Source organism: Aedes albopictus, chromosome 3 (genome assembly GCF_035046485.1).
Source record: "Aedes albopictus strain Foshan chromosome 3, AalbF5, whole genome shotgun sequence".
Lineage (NCBI taxonomy): Eukaryota > Metazoa > Arthropoda > Insecta > Diptera > Culicidae > Aedes > Aedes albopictus.
In genome coordinates, this window is record NC_085138.1 from 296,386,721 (window position 1) to 296,401,763 (window position 15,043).

A 15,043-nucleotide genomic window follows, 5' to 3' on the forward strand; every position below is an offset into this window, starting at 1 on the left:
GGGCTTCCAGCATACGGATATTGTTTTTTCATCTGTTCTGCATCCAAGGACTGTCGTGGCAGTTGAAGCTCCTTCACCGTCCGCACTTCGTCCAGTTGGAACCGCTTTGCCCCATCATATCTGCCAGCTATTGAAACTGTAGTTAGTTGCGATTCCTCCTCGCAACGTTCGGTACCGCCAGTCCACCGAAGGTAAAGCGGGCTGTCAACTCCTTCCAATTGGAGCTCACCCGCCAGGTCTTGATCCATGAGTGTCAATTTAGAACCTTCGTCCAAGAAGGCAAACGTCTGTACACTCTTTCCTTTTCCTTGGAGAGTTACTGGTAGATAACGGAACAAGGTAGAGCTGATATTAGAGCGATGAGTGTTGCATTCATGTTGTGTCGAAGTCGGTCCTGGTTGATTTCGTTGACTTTCGTTGATTACTGGATCTGCGTTTCTCCTGCTCTGATTATCGTTGTGTAGCAGCTCATGGTGCATCCTCGTACAACCGTTTTTCCCGCAAGCTGGGGCTTTACATCCACTGTTGTGTTTTCCCAGGCAACGCCGACACAAACTATAATCGCGGACTACGGCCCACCGAGAATCTCTTGGTAGCTCTAAAAACTGCTTGCACTTACTAATCGTCTCGCAACCTGACTTACAAACCGGGCACTCATTGCCGGTTTTTACCACAGTTTCTCCCAAGGACTTCGATTCCGTTTCGCTCGGCTCCGAATGCGCGTTGAGAAATCCGGTACTTTTTTTCGATGGCCGTGTATCGTTCCGCTCAAACTTCGATTCTGGGATGTTTGGGATAATCACGGTACTAGCTGCTTCTGCCAGGGAGTAGATCCAATTTCCGAAGGTCGCCAGATTGACTCTAGGAAGTGGTTGGCGGTATCTGGCCCAGTCCAGTTTGATAGACGGCGGTAATCTGCTAACAAGCTGATGCAATAGCGATACGTTATACATGTGCTCCTCCAACTCACATGCGTCCACTATAGCGCAAAAGTTCTGGACTTCCACAGCGAAATCCATTATTGTTTCGAGCTTATCTTCTTTCAAGGGAGGCAGAGCTGTAATTTTAGCTATCAGTGAATGGACAATAGCTTCGGGCTGTCCAAACCTCATACGAAGTGTTGCAATAACTCCTTTGACGTTTGACGGATGCATCAAACTGCTTTTCACCGCGTCGTATGCCTTGCCGGTCAAACTTTTTTGCAGCCGTACCGCGTTCTCTGCATCTGTGAACCCACACATCACTGTTGTGTTCGTAAAAGATGAAAAAAATATGGGCCATTCTTCTGGTTTTCCTGAGAAGCTTGGCAACTCCTTCGATATGGCTTGGCGAGCCGCTAGCTGCTTCTGGGTGAGCGGCAATGCATCGTCGAAATCTCTTACGGGTCGCGATTCTCTCCTGAAGCATGGAAGCCGTGAGGGTATCATTTGTTCACTAGTGTGATGACCTCCTACTGCGCTTGATACTGGAATGTACGGACGCGAATCATCCTGCAAACCCGTTACCATTCTGTCGGTCGGTTCTACTGTAGCACCTGACATAGCCCGCACAGAAAAAGTTCGTCCGATCGTGCGCTGATCATGTACTGGTAGAAATTGTTGATTTCTCTGTCTTTCCAAGTGGATGAGACTCGCCAGCGTTGCAGGATTCTGTGTAGAGTGCCTTTGTGGATCGAAGGCATCTGGGCAGGTCGGGATACCACCCTCTTGAAGATGCGTGTTTCCGCTATGCACCCAGTCGCGTACCCGGCTCATGGTAGAACTTGTCTTCGAACTTGCCTTGGAACTCGTCTTGGAACTACTTTCGCTCGCCGCTTCCTGCAAAAGGGCGTATTTTCTTTCCAAAAACTCCTTCGCCAACTTCTGTTCCTCCTCCAGCTTCAGCATTTGTAACTTAAGAAGGGTTCTCGACGATCTGCGCGATGAAGAAGATGACAACTCGCTCAATGCAACATTGCTCTCAGTTCCCTTGCTTGCAGGTCGATGTTGATCCTTGCCTTTAGACTTCTTCGCATCCTGTGCCTTCGAGCCATTGTTCGTATCATCGACGAGGGTTTTTGCTGAACTTCGCTGATTGGTTTGATTTGGCTCCATTGACGTCTGTTGATTTCGTGTTTCCGGATTGCCTCCGACATCACCGCTAGGTTGAAGTTGCTTACTGCAAGTAGATCCCGATCGCTGAGCCCATTTTGCCGACACGCACTTTGAGCAACTCCAGCTGTGATCCGCTACCTCCTCCGTCACTCCAACACATTCGAAGTGATGCCATTTGTCGCACTTATCACACTGCACCATTTCGTCCGTATCTGGGCCTCTGCACGACTTGCAGGTCCGACCAGCTAACGTTCGATCCGTTTCCGCCTCTCCTAATACTCCCGTGACCACTATTGACACTTTACCACTATCATCCACTTCATCTGTTTTCGATTTCGAGCTCTTGCTCTTTTTCGAAACCTTAGCACTTTTACCGGAACCGTGTGCATCGCGACTCGACATTTCCGAAGATATAAACGAAAATTACAAATTGTTGGTTACTGACCAACGGTACTTTAAGGGTCAATTCCGCAATTACAATCCCCGTATTAAAACACGTCAACAGAGTGTAGTTTAACGATTGATTGTAATTTTCCTGTTTAACGATAACAAATGTACATGAAATTGGATGTTTTAGCATGTTGTATAGTAAATTAGCATAAGTTGTGTTGTGTTGCATGTTTGTTTTGTACATAGCTATAGTCATGTCAATTCTTGTGTTTTTCGTATCGTTAACTTACGTTTAGTGCCTTAGATAGTCGGTTGTCGGATTGTCTACCTTCGGTTGTAGTTTAGTCGCTAGAATTCATACGTTTTATGTAATTTAGAAGAAACTAGCTGTACCCGGCAAACTTTGTCTTGCCTACTGTGTTTTTTTGGCATTTCAAGTTTCTAGCCAAGACCAAGTCCCCGGTCTGAATGTATGAAAGATCGATTTTCAAAAACTCTCAATTTTTCCATGTTTTTTGCCTCATAAACCTTCCTTGGGTGAAAACTAACAGAACAAAACTTACACGACCAAAATCGGACCTTCCGTTCGTAAGTTATGCGCGGTCCCACGTATGCCACTGCATTTTTATATATATAGATTCAATTAATAGTTTTCTTACCGTGGTTATGCACAATTCTAATTCAAGGTTCACGGCAGTTGTAGGTTATACCTGTAGGTATTTCAATTACAAACCTAGTCGCAAGCACGAATTCATTATTATAAATGCGCATGATACAAGTAATTCACTCTAGATTTAAGTATTTACCTAGGAGATAGTTTAGATGTAGGAAATACCACTTAATTTAGGAATAATTACTCAGCAATAAGCTACACGTTTGTCTACTTTGTTTATCGTCGATTTTTTCCTTCTACTCACCGGTTGACAGTCAGTGAGCGCTACATGTCATCGCAATGAACGCTGATGGTGTGTGTGGTCCACGGTGTACATATTAAAGGTACGCGCTGGCAGTGCCAACACCGAGGGTAGATAGTTCGATTAAAAGGCGCCATGGGGAAGTAACATCCCACCTGACTCAGGTCCTTTCAGGCCATGATTGCTTCCGACAGTACATATCTACAAAGTTTCGGGTTCTCCCGAATGTCCGGTTTGTGCTACGGCGGAACGTTTTGTTCGTGTGCCCGCGTTTTCGCACAATGCGTGACCGCATGCTTGCCACATGCAGGGAGGACACAACTCCGGACAATCTTGTCCAGAGGATGTGTATGGATGAGTTTTGCTGGAATGCCGTTTCAACGGCTATCACCCATATCGTCTTGGAGCTACAGAGGAGGTGGCGCGTGGACTCGGAGAATGGCTAGTTCAGATGCGGTACAAGAGGTGGTCCAGGGATTCAGAGTCGGCCTAGAATTTCATGCTAGTGCCCTGCGGTCGAAATCGACCCTTAATCGACCAGCGATTAAGTGGCCGCGGAAAGAACGTCCTGGTAGCATTGGTGTCGTATCGTAGGCATCGCGGATGTGGAGTTGACCCTGCCCGCCTTCCGAGGACATAGGGGGCGAAGAGGACCACTCGAGAAACTAGCTGAGCGCCAGCACACTCTCCAGAGTGGGTCATCGATGTTCGTTGTTTCAGGCTAAACAGCTAACCTTGAGTTAGCCCCCCTTTGAAGAAATCTTTTTTTTTTTGTTCCGGAAAGATGTAGAGTTTGGCGACCATGGGAATGTGTAAGTGTGTCGAGGAGAGAGTAAAAATTTCTATGGAACATGTTGGGTTACTTGGGAAGGGGATGTTCCCGCGTCAGAGTTCGAGTCTTTGGTCTCCTTTCGTAGGGCCGAAACGTTGTGTGTCTCAGATTATTTAAGAAACTGCAAACATATTTCGTCGAGAGCCAGAACCTTCACGAAGTGTACCGCATTGTATATGAATCTAACTACGCCCTACATCTGCTCCTGGTAAAGTACTAGCCGATCTGCGACGTCAAAATGTTGAAGCAGATAGATTTGTATGGGACGCACTCTCATAACTGTAACTCGAACATATCGGTGACGAACGCGTGGCTGACGTGGAGTTCCCTCTTCTTGGAAACATAAGTTTTCATGGTAGCCACCCAGGACCTGGTTATTGCACGAAGACGTGGGGGACCGCTGTAGGAAGTGCAATGCAATGGGATTGTTGGCAAATGGGATCAAAAGCTTGGTGTAAAGCACAACATGGTCGGCTGATTTATACCCTACAACAAGGCAGCTGCACTCGGTTTTGGAAAATAGTTGCAAAAAGCAATATGGGATTGCGAATGTCCTAAAAAAAATAAAAATGTTCAACCTACTTCATTGAACAGGACTAATGACATGATCTAGAAAAATTTGGTTGCAGACAAAACCGAAGCTGAATTTGTTGCGTACTTTTCAACTCGCGAATACTAACCCAAAATCGAAACTGTTTAAAAATAAATCTTCAATAGCGATGCAGTGTTTACCGACTAAAAGTTACCACTCGAAAATTACAATACAAGGCTTTAAAATCTCTAAACTCGTGGTGTACGATCTTTATCCTATTCTGTTCAAGTTGGGACAAATTTATGTCGCATTGGGTGTATTGTCGCAACAAATGCAGGTTGCGACATTGTCATTTCTAAGTGTAGAATTAGCTCCCTGTTAAAATACACATTAATAAAAAAAAAGATACCCAAACGGCGATACTTGCAACCAAATCGACCATGTGCTGGTAGATGACCGACATTTCTCGGACGTAATTGATGTTAGAACTTTTCGAGGCCCCAACATCGACTCAGATTACTATCTCGTAGTTAGTAAGATTCGAGCGGATAAGTGAGATCAACGAGAGCGATAATCTCAACACTCTGTGGGAGTCTATCCACGGAACGATGAGTACAGCAGCGCGGGAGGTGATAAGTATACTGCTCAAAGACGACCTAGAAACGAGTGGTTCGACGAGGAGTGCCTGAGCGTAACGGACGAGAAGAATGTTGCCAGAAGCCGGATGTTGGTGTCGGAGACCCGGCAAAACAGGGAGCGATATAGGGAAGCAAGAGTAGTCGAAAAACGAATCCACCGCAAAAAGAAAAAAGAGCACGAGGAAAATGTGATTGCTCAGGCGCAAGAGAGTATGAAACAGAATTATATGCGGAGATTTTACGAAACTGTCAATGGCGTGCGGAGAAAAACAGCGCCTTCTCCCGTCATGTGCAACGACCGTAATGGGAACTTGCTGACAGACAAGACAATGGTGGCTGCCAAGTGGAGAGAGTACTTCGAGGTATTGTTGAACGGTGGGAGTGGAAGAGCGACGGACAGAATTCGAATCGTCGATGACGGACAAGCTGTGGAACCTCCAACGCTAGACGAGGTCAAGACAGCCATTAGGGGACTGAAGAACAACAAGGCTGCTGGGAAGGACGAATTCCCGGCCGAGCTGCTCAAGCACGGTAGTGAGCAGCTGTATCAACTCTTACACCGTATTATATTAAAGATATGGGAGGAGGAAGAACTGCCTGTTAGTTGGTTGGATGGTCTCATTTGCCCTTTTTTCAAGAAAGGGCATCGACTGGAGTGCGCAAATTACAGAGGAATAACATTCCTCAATTCAGCGTACAAAATGTTGTCCGGGGTTCTGTTCCACAGTCTGAGGCCGATTGAGGAGTCCTTCATCGGCGAATTTCAGGCAGGATTTCGTGAGGGCCGATCAACGACGGACCAGAGGTTCACCCTGCGGCAGATTCTCGAAAAATTTCAGGAGTACAACTTGCAGACCCATCATCTGTTTATTGATTTCAAGGCGGCGTACGATTCAGTGAAGAGAAACGAGTTATGGCAGATTATGATCGAACATGGATTTCCGGCGAAGCTGATTAGATTGATTCGTGCGACGCTTGATGGATCGAAATCAAGTGTACGAGTTGCGGATGAAATTTCGTCATCGTTCGTAACCTTTGACGGACTGAAGCAGGACGATGCTCTTTCGAACTTACTGTTCAACATAGCACTGGAAGGAGCGATAAGGAGAGCTGGTGTGCACAGGAGTGGAACCATTGTCACGAAGTCGCATATGCTCCTGGGCTTCGCGGACGATATCGACATCATCGGAATCGACCGTCGGGCCGTGGAAGAGGCGTTCGTACCTTTTAAGAGGGAGACTGCAAGGATTGGACTTACGATGAACACCACAAAGACTAAGTACATGATTGCTGGTGTTCAACGTCGGTCCGGCCGTGGTAGTGGTGACGAAGTGGTGCTAGGTGGGGAAAAGTTTGAAGTTGTGGATGAATTTGTTTATCTTGGTACTCTAGTAACGTGCGATGATGATGTTACCCGCGAGGTGAAAAGACGGATTGCGGCTGCAAATCGGGCCTTTTTAGGTCTGCGAACCCAGCTGAGGTCCCGCAGGCTGCAAACGAAGACAAAACTCGCGTTGTACAAGTCTCTGATTCTCCCGGTCGCTTTATACGGTCATGAAACGTGGACGTTGAAAGAAGTTGATCGTAGAGCCTTTGGAATCTTCGAACGTAAAGTGCTGCGAACAATACTCGGTGGTAAACTGGAGGACGGCATGTGGCGGCGTCGCATGAACTACGAATTGTACCAGGTATATAAAGAGATGAGGGCCCATATAGCCGAGGCGGTAAACGCACGGGTATTCAGCATGACCATGCTGAGGGTGACGGGTTCGATTCCCGGTCGGTCCAGGATCTTTTCGTAAAGGAAATTTCCTTGACTTCCTTGGGCATAGAGTATCTTCGTGCCTGCCACACGATATACGCATGCAAAATGGTCATTGGCAGAGGAAGCTCTCAGTTAATAACTGTGGAAGTGCTCATAGAAAACTATGCTGAGAAGCAGGCTTTGTCCCAATGAGGACGTTACGCCAAGAAGAAGAAGAAGAAGATATAGAGAGATGGATATAGTGAAGCAAATACAACACGGCAGGCTGCGGTGGGCTGGACACGTAGCTCGTTTGCCGGAGGAACGGCAAGCTAAAATTATATTCAGCAGAGAACCAGGAAGGGGTCGTCGGCTTCGTGGAAGGCCGTGCACACGTTGGCTTTTTGCAGTTGAGGAGGACCTAAGATCTCTAACCGTTCAGGGCGACTGGAAGCGATTGGCCCTGGACCGAGGCTAGTGAAGGCGGATACTTCATTCGGCGTAGACTCACCGCTACGAGTTGTAGCCCATCAAGTGTCAAGTATCAAGTAAGTAAAAAAAGACCTTGTCATTATTGTTGCGCGATGGTTGAATTTTGATTCACTGAGATTGATAATTCCAGCTGAGTAAAAGAGCTTATCCTCAATTAAGTTTGTCCATTTGAAAACAACTGCAGGATCATAGTGCATAGGGGTACCCCCACTGGGAAAGGGTGGAACCCGTGTCCTGTGCTGCGGTGTCCGGGGCTGGGAAGTGCGCTGCCAACGAATGTTCACTCGAAGTCAGGGGTGAAAATGACTCGTAAATCATGTAACTATGGCATGTGCATGTCCCATCGGAACAAAAGATTGATGAATCTCCTTGCTGGAAATTGGACGTTTGGGTTTGTAAAGCTATGTGCATTGCAGAAGCACCGACAACAACGCTAACAACGGCAATTTGAGTGGTTTACAACTGACAGGCGCTCCTTCGAGTCGAACTGCTGCTGCTGCTGCTGCAAGGAAGCAACAACGGGTTGTTCGTTGTAACACCTTGCTTATCAGCATTCCGATCGTGCCACGTGGGTATGTCTGCCAAGTGGGAGAAAATCTGCAGCATGAGTTGTGTTTGTGTAACTAGCCTCATCAGAAAGAACTTATACCTGACAGACGGTGATTAATTGAGTCCGAAAGTTCTGGTGTATACCGCAGGGGCTTGATTGTTGAAGTGGGTCGTGGTCATATAGAATCATGCCACGTATATTCCGGTATATTTCACTTTTGCTACTAATAAGTAGACAGATTTTGTGGTCTTAAGAAATGAGACGAAATAATGTTCATCTTTATCAGATTTACCTTACATAAACGCCGGTTATGCAATCGGTTTCTATGGTCATAAGAATTGAACCACGCTTTAGGAGGACAACCTGCAAGAAATTGACGCATTCAAACGTCAATTGCTAAGTGTGAGCTTATGTGGTACCGTAAATCGGGGTAAAATTGATCTCCGGGTCGAAATTGATCAGACGTTTTTCCGTTAGATGAAGCATGATTTAAATAGTTTTCTTACGTACTTATATATCGTTTAGTATCTGATTCCTACATCACGATACTTGGAAGGAAACAATTTGAAGTACGATTGATCAAACTGAAAATCGTCTGATCAATTTCGACTCGGAGATCAATTTGACCCTGGTTTACGGTATGCATAATAGCGGTATATTGTGGAGCAAAGGGTATACCATAAGCTCACTGTGAAACCAGCATCCTAAAATTAGAAAGATAGAGTGGGCAGGGCATATTGTCAGAATGCCGATTAGCAATAATTCTGCAAAACTGTCATTCACAACAGTTCTGATTTAGAATGAAATTGGCAGTCGTAAAACGAGTGCCATGTCGTGATATTACTGGTTTTAATGTAATAATATGGTATACATACATGTAAACATGACTGAAAGTAATCATAAATCGCATTTAAATGTGGGTTTCCATGAATGTTCAAATGCATTGTCATTTCCATATAATAATTATACCGTTTATGATAATATACCGAAAAAAAATACTAGAATGTATATTTCAATTATACATTCTCAGAGAATTTGACTTTGTTGCTTAGCTCATTAGCTAAGCTGTCCAAATACTGTTCACAGATGTTCTTGGCAGGTCCCTTGACTATCAAAAACTTCAACACCAAACACTTGACGGAAACTTTCGCTTAACGTCTTCTGAACCGATATGCGGCACTAATAGGTCATGCTTCGGTATGCTGCCACCATAGAACCTTCCCTACTCAAACTGCAGTACTGAGGAAAAATTCTTCACCATCGAACAGTCACCAAAAACTGCTACGACTAAGACTGATCTTCTGTTCAAAGCTACATCCTCCGGTAGTTGAACGTCGTAAACCAATAAAGCAAAGTTTAAACTCCCTGCTGCTGGTACGATTCGATAGGGGTAAATTTAAATATAAATTGATTTTGTCACTCAACTGACTTGCACTGGACTTGTACCGCAACGGAGAAGAGTGAAACTTTCCGACGACTAACCACTGCACTGGGGTTTCGGAGCTCGGTTCGAGCGTTTATCTCGAATTGTTCTCAGTTTAGTTTTTGATTAACTCTGGTCTCAGTGCTACCTATACCAACCCTACGTTTTGAAAAGGAGGCAGGCGCTTTCGACCAGTCATGTTCAATTTACTCGAAAGAATTTAAGCTGTCACGATGATATGACAAACTTTTTGGCACCTCTCGAGACTCTCTAAACTTTGTTTCCCGTTTGCTTACAGATTGACGAAATAACGGAGGTAGAGCCTACGTCCATGGTGCTGCGATACTGCAAGGGAAAGGTAAGAGAACCGATAAGTATGACTTATCCGAAGAAGATGGATTTAGAGGTTTTAACAAGAAATTTAGAATGTAGGTATCTGTATGGTACAAAATTATTTCTCGAATTAGGTTTCAAAGATATCTGAAAGGTAATGAAGGGAGTTATTGGGAACCAGAGAATCTTGTGCGTAAGTATCACATGGAAGTGATAGAGCACCATCAAGCATTTTCTTCACTGCTGCTACTGGAGGCGATGCCCGGAATAGTACATAAACCAATTAAAGAATGTTGTATTCAATTCAGCGTAAAATGCTAAGCTTCTTTCAGACGCAACTGGGTCTCGTTTCCATAGCATTTTTTTAACTCCTGAACATCAGACATTATCAAGCTCATACAGCAGTGTGGCTTTGCTCACGCCAAAGTTTACTACTCTACACTTTTAGACCCCGTTCAAGTATCCCTATTCAATCAGCCGAGAAAAAATAGTTTGCAACATAACGTACACACAGGAATTTTTATCTAAATATGATGGGAAACGAAAAGTTGGCTGGAAAACGGTTAAACATGCCTCGGCTGTTTGACTTTTTTTTCACACGCTCTAAAGCTAGTTCTCCGACCTACCTACCAGACAGAAGCCCAAAAGCAGTCGACGTCGTATGCAGCTTGGAGCTGCATGCAGACGATAGATATAAATTTGAATCATAACCCTGTCGTGAAGCACACTCGTCGACAACAGCAGCCACGATGTCGACGAGTCAAACCGTTTTTTTTCATCTATCTCGCATGAGCCATGTTTACTGACAGCGCCTGACTGCATCAGTACTGTGGAACTTTCTGAAGGAGCATTCTACCGTACTATTATTATATGGGGTGCAAAGGGATGAAAAAGTTCATTTGCAGCTCATGAAGCATTTTATGCTTTGCTCGATGCTGTGCAAAGCGCTTCCCATTGAAACATTCTGCAACAAAGTGGAGTTCTACTCTGTGAAGTTTTCAATATTTTTTTTTTTCTTCTGCCGTGCATAGCTTTCTACTTGAAAAGAAGCATTATGTGGAATCTGCGAAAGCTGTCGTAAAACTTTCAGTTTGTTGAGCTTAGAAAGAGGGGAAAAAATGCGCCAAAGTAAGCTCAACTAAGTCATAAGGCTAAGAAGCTTTGATGGATGCTTGGTCATGGACGAGGGATTTTTCGAGTTTATGCGAGCGCGCATTTTCAACTGGCACTAAGTGCACTAGTAATATTGCATTATGTATATTCTCGTAGCTAAGTTTCTATTTGTTACACAAACTAATTGGGTGGACGGCAAATCTCAAACATTTTGAAAATTTCCATGCTCTTCTCATTATATTTTTGGCGATTTATTTAAGAGCAAACGCCTCAGAATCCCGTTTTTGCAGTACATCAGAACTTCAGGCCCACAAATCTCAAAAAGCAAGCTTCAAACGACGGAGCATTTTTCATTTTGTTCTTGCTCACGTGTAGAAAACTTAAAAAAAGATCAGGTGCGCTGGTTTTGTTAATGAAGAGGTTTGTGCGCTTCAAATCGTGAGTAGGTGCCAAAGTTCGCCATTGTGGTGGCCATTTTGGGAGTCTAACAAGTGTGTCCTTAAACGATATGAGATTCATCCAGTTTGACGATTGCGAAGTCGACCACATTTTTTTTATTAGGGCTCAACTTGACAACATCAACGTCACATCGACAATCGTATCTCTTGATAATAACTACTCATCACAGTGTTTTATGAGCACTTCCCCACAGTTATCAATTGGGAGCTTCATTTACCTACCAATGTTTCATTTTGAAATTGCGGTAAATAATATGCATGCTCGATTCAAAAGAAAAAAAACCTTTAACTATTCAGCATCCCAATAAACAAGGTCAAAAATGCTTTTCCTTTGAATTCGCAATGCTGTCAGCGTTTAATTGGAAACCAGCATTAAACCAACGGAGAAGTCTGACAGATACAAATATACTCATTATCCAGTGAAGTCAAAATATTTTTAGTTACAAAAAATCCTCGATTATATCCGGATCATACACACTTAGACTGATCTTGCTAAATAGAAATAAACCAATTTATGGTTGAAAATTTTTACATTGCGCGTTCCGCCGTAGACTATCGCACAAAAATGTAAAAAAAAAATCGCTCATTTGTTTGTGTCTTCTACAACAAATGGGGAAATTTGCTAAGGTTGTACAAAAGGCTGAAACACAAAAGGCTGAAACACAAAAGGCTGAAACACAAAAGGCTGAAAGAACAAAAGGCTGAATAACAAAAGGCCGAAACTCGGAAAGCTTAAAATATCAAAAGGCTGAAACCACAATAGGCTCAAATGATAATTCGACGCCGTTAATTTAAAAACAACCGTTCTCAAGCTAAATAATATCAAGTCCATGGTATGCTTTATTAATAATCCACATGATTATGGCAATGTTTCTCAAAAAATAGCCTACTTTCTATATATATATATATATATATATATATATATATATATATATATATATATATATATATATATATATATATATATATATATATATATATATATATATATATATATATATATATATATATATATATATATATATATATATATATATATATATATATATATATATATATATATATATATATATATATATATATATATATATATATATATATATATATATATATAACTATATACCAACAATCACTACAACAGCATAACTCGGAAAAAGGCCTTGTTTAAACAAGGAAAACATATCGAATTAGATAACATCAGTCACATTTTGTGTAATTTAGTGACCCTTATAGCCAAAGCGATTGGTGCGTGGGAATTCAGAAAGACCATGGTTTTCAGCCTTTTGTGATTTCAGTCGTGTTTTACGATTCTATAGTTCAGCCTTATGTTATCATCCCATAAAATGCAACCGCGCAACCATTTTTGCCCAACTTTGCGCGATATGTTTTCTCGCAACGCGTAATAACAAAGTAATAAAAACAATAAAAGCGACGATGGCGTGAGAAACTGCGTGAAGGGTTTCGATCTATCTGTCGAGTTTGTTTGAACCTCGCCGGGGACAAGACAAGGTAATGAACTGTAATGCATGTTGTTCTACATCGCCATGGAAGCCCGAGCAGAGGAGAATATCTTAACCATCACACCATAATCACAAAGCCTGTTTTTATATCATAACTAGCTGTCCCGGCAAACGTCGTACTGCCTGCCTACTGTGTTTTTTGACACACAGCTCCGTAGGGACGTCCCCCGCAAAGTCATCTGTATGGGAGCCCCCCGTTCCAGAGACCGGAGAAGTCCCGCACCAAGCTAAGAACCTTCCCCGGCCCCACAAATGTTCACATACAAAATTTCACACCGATCGGTTCAGTAGTTTCCGAATGCATAGCGGTCAGACAGACAGACGGAAATTCATTTTTATATATATAGATTTGTTATTATAGACTTATCAAAGTATTATTTTTATAACATGTTTTATTGGGCAATCTTATATCTTATGTTATGATCAAGTTATTGAAATTCATCCACTCAATAAGATTTCAAAAATATACTTTGTTGTATACCAAGTTTTGTTATTATTCTATTATTAAAAATGCACAAATATGTGATGAACTATAAAATGACAATAATAAGTTTTAAAATTCACTGCAAGATTCATTGTTATTAGGTTGTTATTGAATCTAACAAAACAAGTTATTAAATTTGTCTTCGAGGAATATTTTTTTGTTATGATTTTTGTTATTTTGCCGCTTATGACAGACAAGTAAATAAGATAATAAGAACTGTTAATAACAATAAAATTGCTGGTTCCATTATACAGATATTATGCCAAAATAACAAATTTTATTATGCTGTTGATATACTCTTCTACTCGGGTGATGTTATTCGACGTGTCGGGCTCAACAGCCGAGGCACGATTTTCGCGAAATCCAGCCAAATTTTCTGTTTTGCGGAACCCATTAACATTATCGCTAGACTTTTCAGACGATGGCAGAACTGTGCAGTACACCCGCCTGAAACGTGAAATAACAAAAGTCGGACTGACGGTGAACGAGTCAAAAACTAAGTATATGCTGGCAGGCGAAACCACGAACGACAGGACAAGCCTAGGCAGCAGTGTTACGATAGATAGGGGCAGTTTCGAGATGGTGGATGACTACATCTACCTCGGGTCCTTATTAACGGCAGACTGCAACGTTAGCCGCAAAATACGAAGGCACATCATTAGTGGAAGTCGGATCTATTATGGGCTCCACATGAAGCTGCGGTCGAAAAAGATTCACCCTCGCATCAAATGTACCATGTACAAAACACTGATAAGACCGGTGGTTCTCTACGGGCATACGACCTGGAATGTTCGAGGAGGACATACAAGCAATCGTGTGGTGGGTGCTTAAGACCATCTTTGGCGGTGTGCAGGAGAACGGAGTGTGGAGGCGAAGAATGAATTACGAGCTTGCTGAACTACGACGAACCTAGAATCCGGATGGTGGCAGAAGCTGGAAGGATACGATTAGTGGGGCAATGTGAATGCTGGACAACAACCCTGCGAAGCTGGTGTTCGCAAGAGATCCAGATGAACACGAGAAGACCTGGAGCGCAGCGTGCAAGATGGGCGAACCAGGTGCAGAATGATCGGGCAAATATGGGATGCGGCCGAGCATGGAGGACTTCAGCCAAGAGTCGAGTGTTGTGGCAAAGAATTGTTGGATGAGTTTTTTATGGTTGTATGAAATCCTCAGGTTCGAGATCTTCAAGATTAACCACCACCACGCCAACCAGAAGTCCTATCGCGACCAGTTGTACATCAACCTTGGCAAAAGAACTGCATTCGTGCTTTGTTTTTCCTCACCGTCGAGTGGGACCGCTACAAGTCTGTGTACCGTGTCACACAATAATGCTCCAACTGCATGAACTTTGGTCATGAACTCAAAAACTGTGGCGGAAACCATCCGTCACCTGCGTGGCTGTAGTCGCTTTGCCCAAATGCGTGAACTGCAACCCGGAGCATTCGTCGTCCTTTGGGTCTTGCCCAAAGAGAACTGTATATATTAACCAGCGTAACCTTCGCCCGAAGAAACAGTTAGTCGACA

The 15,043-nt window shown here is 43.2% G+C and overlaps 1 protein-coding gene across 4 annotated transcripts in view; it reads left to right on the forward strand.

Moving 5' to 3' along the window:
* Window positions 1–15,043, forward strand: part of LOC109414804 (uncharacterized) — a 240,542-nt gene that overhangs the window by 54,284 nt on the left and 171,215 nt on the right. For 3 of the 4 annotated variants that reach the window (XM_062842150.1, XM_062842147.1, XM_062842149.1), the window contains one exon: window positions 9,907–9,966. The exons of the other annotated variant lie outside the window; for it this stretch is intronic. In XM_062842150.1, the coding sequence (XP_062698134.1) occupies window positions 9,940–9,966 (27 nt within the window). In that variant the 5' untranslated portion in view covers window positions 9,907–9,939. The remainder of the gene's footprint in view (window positions 1–9,906; window positions 9,967–15,043) is intronic. 4 annotated transcript variants of the gene reach the window in all.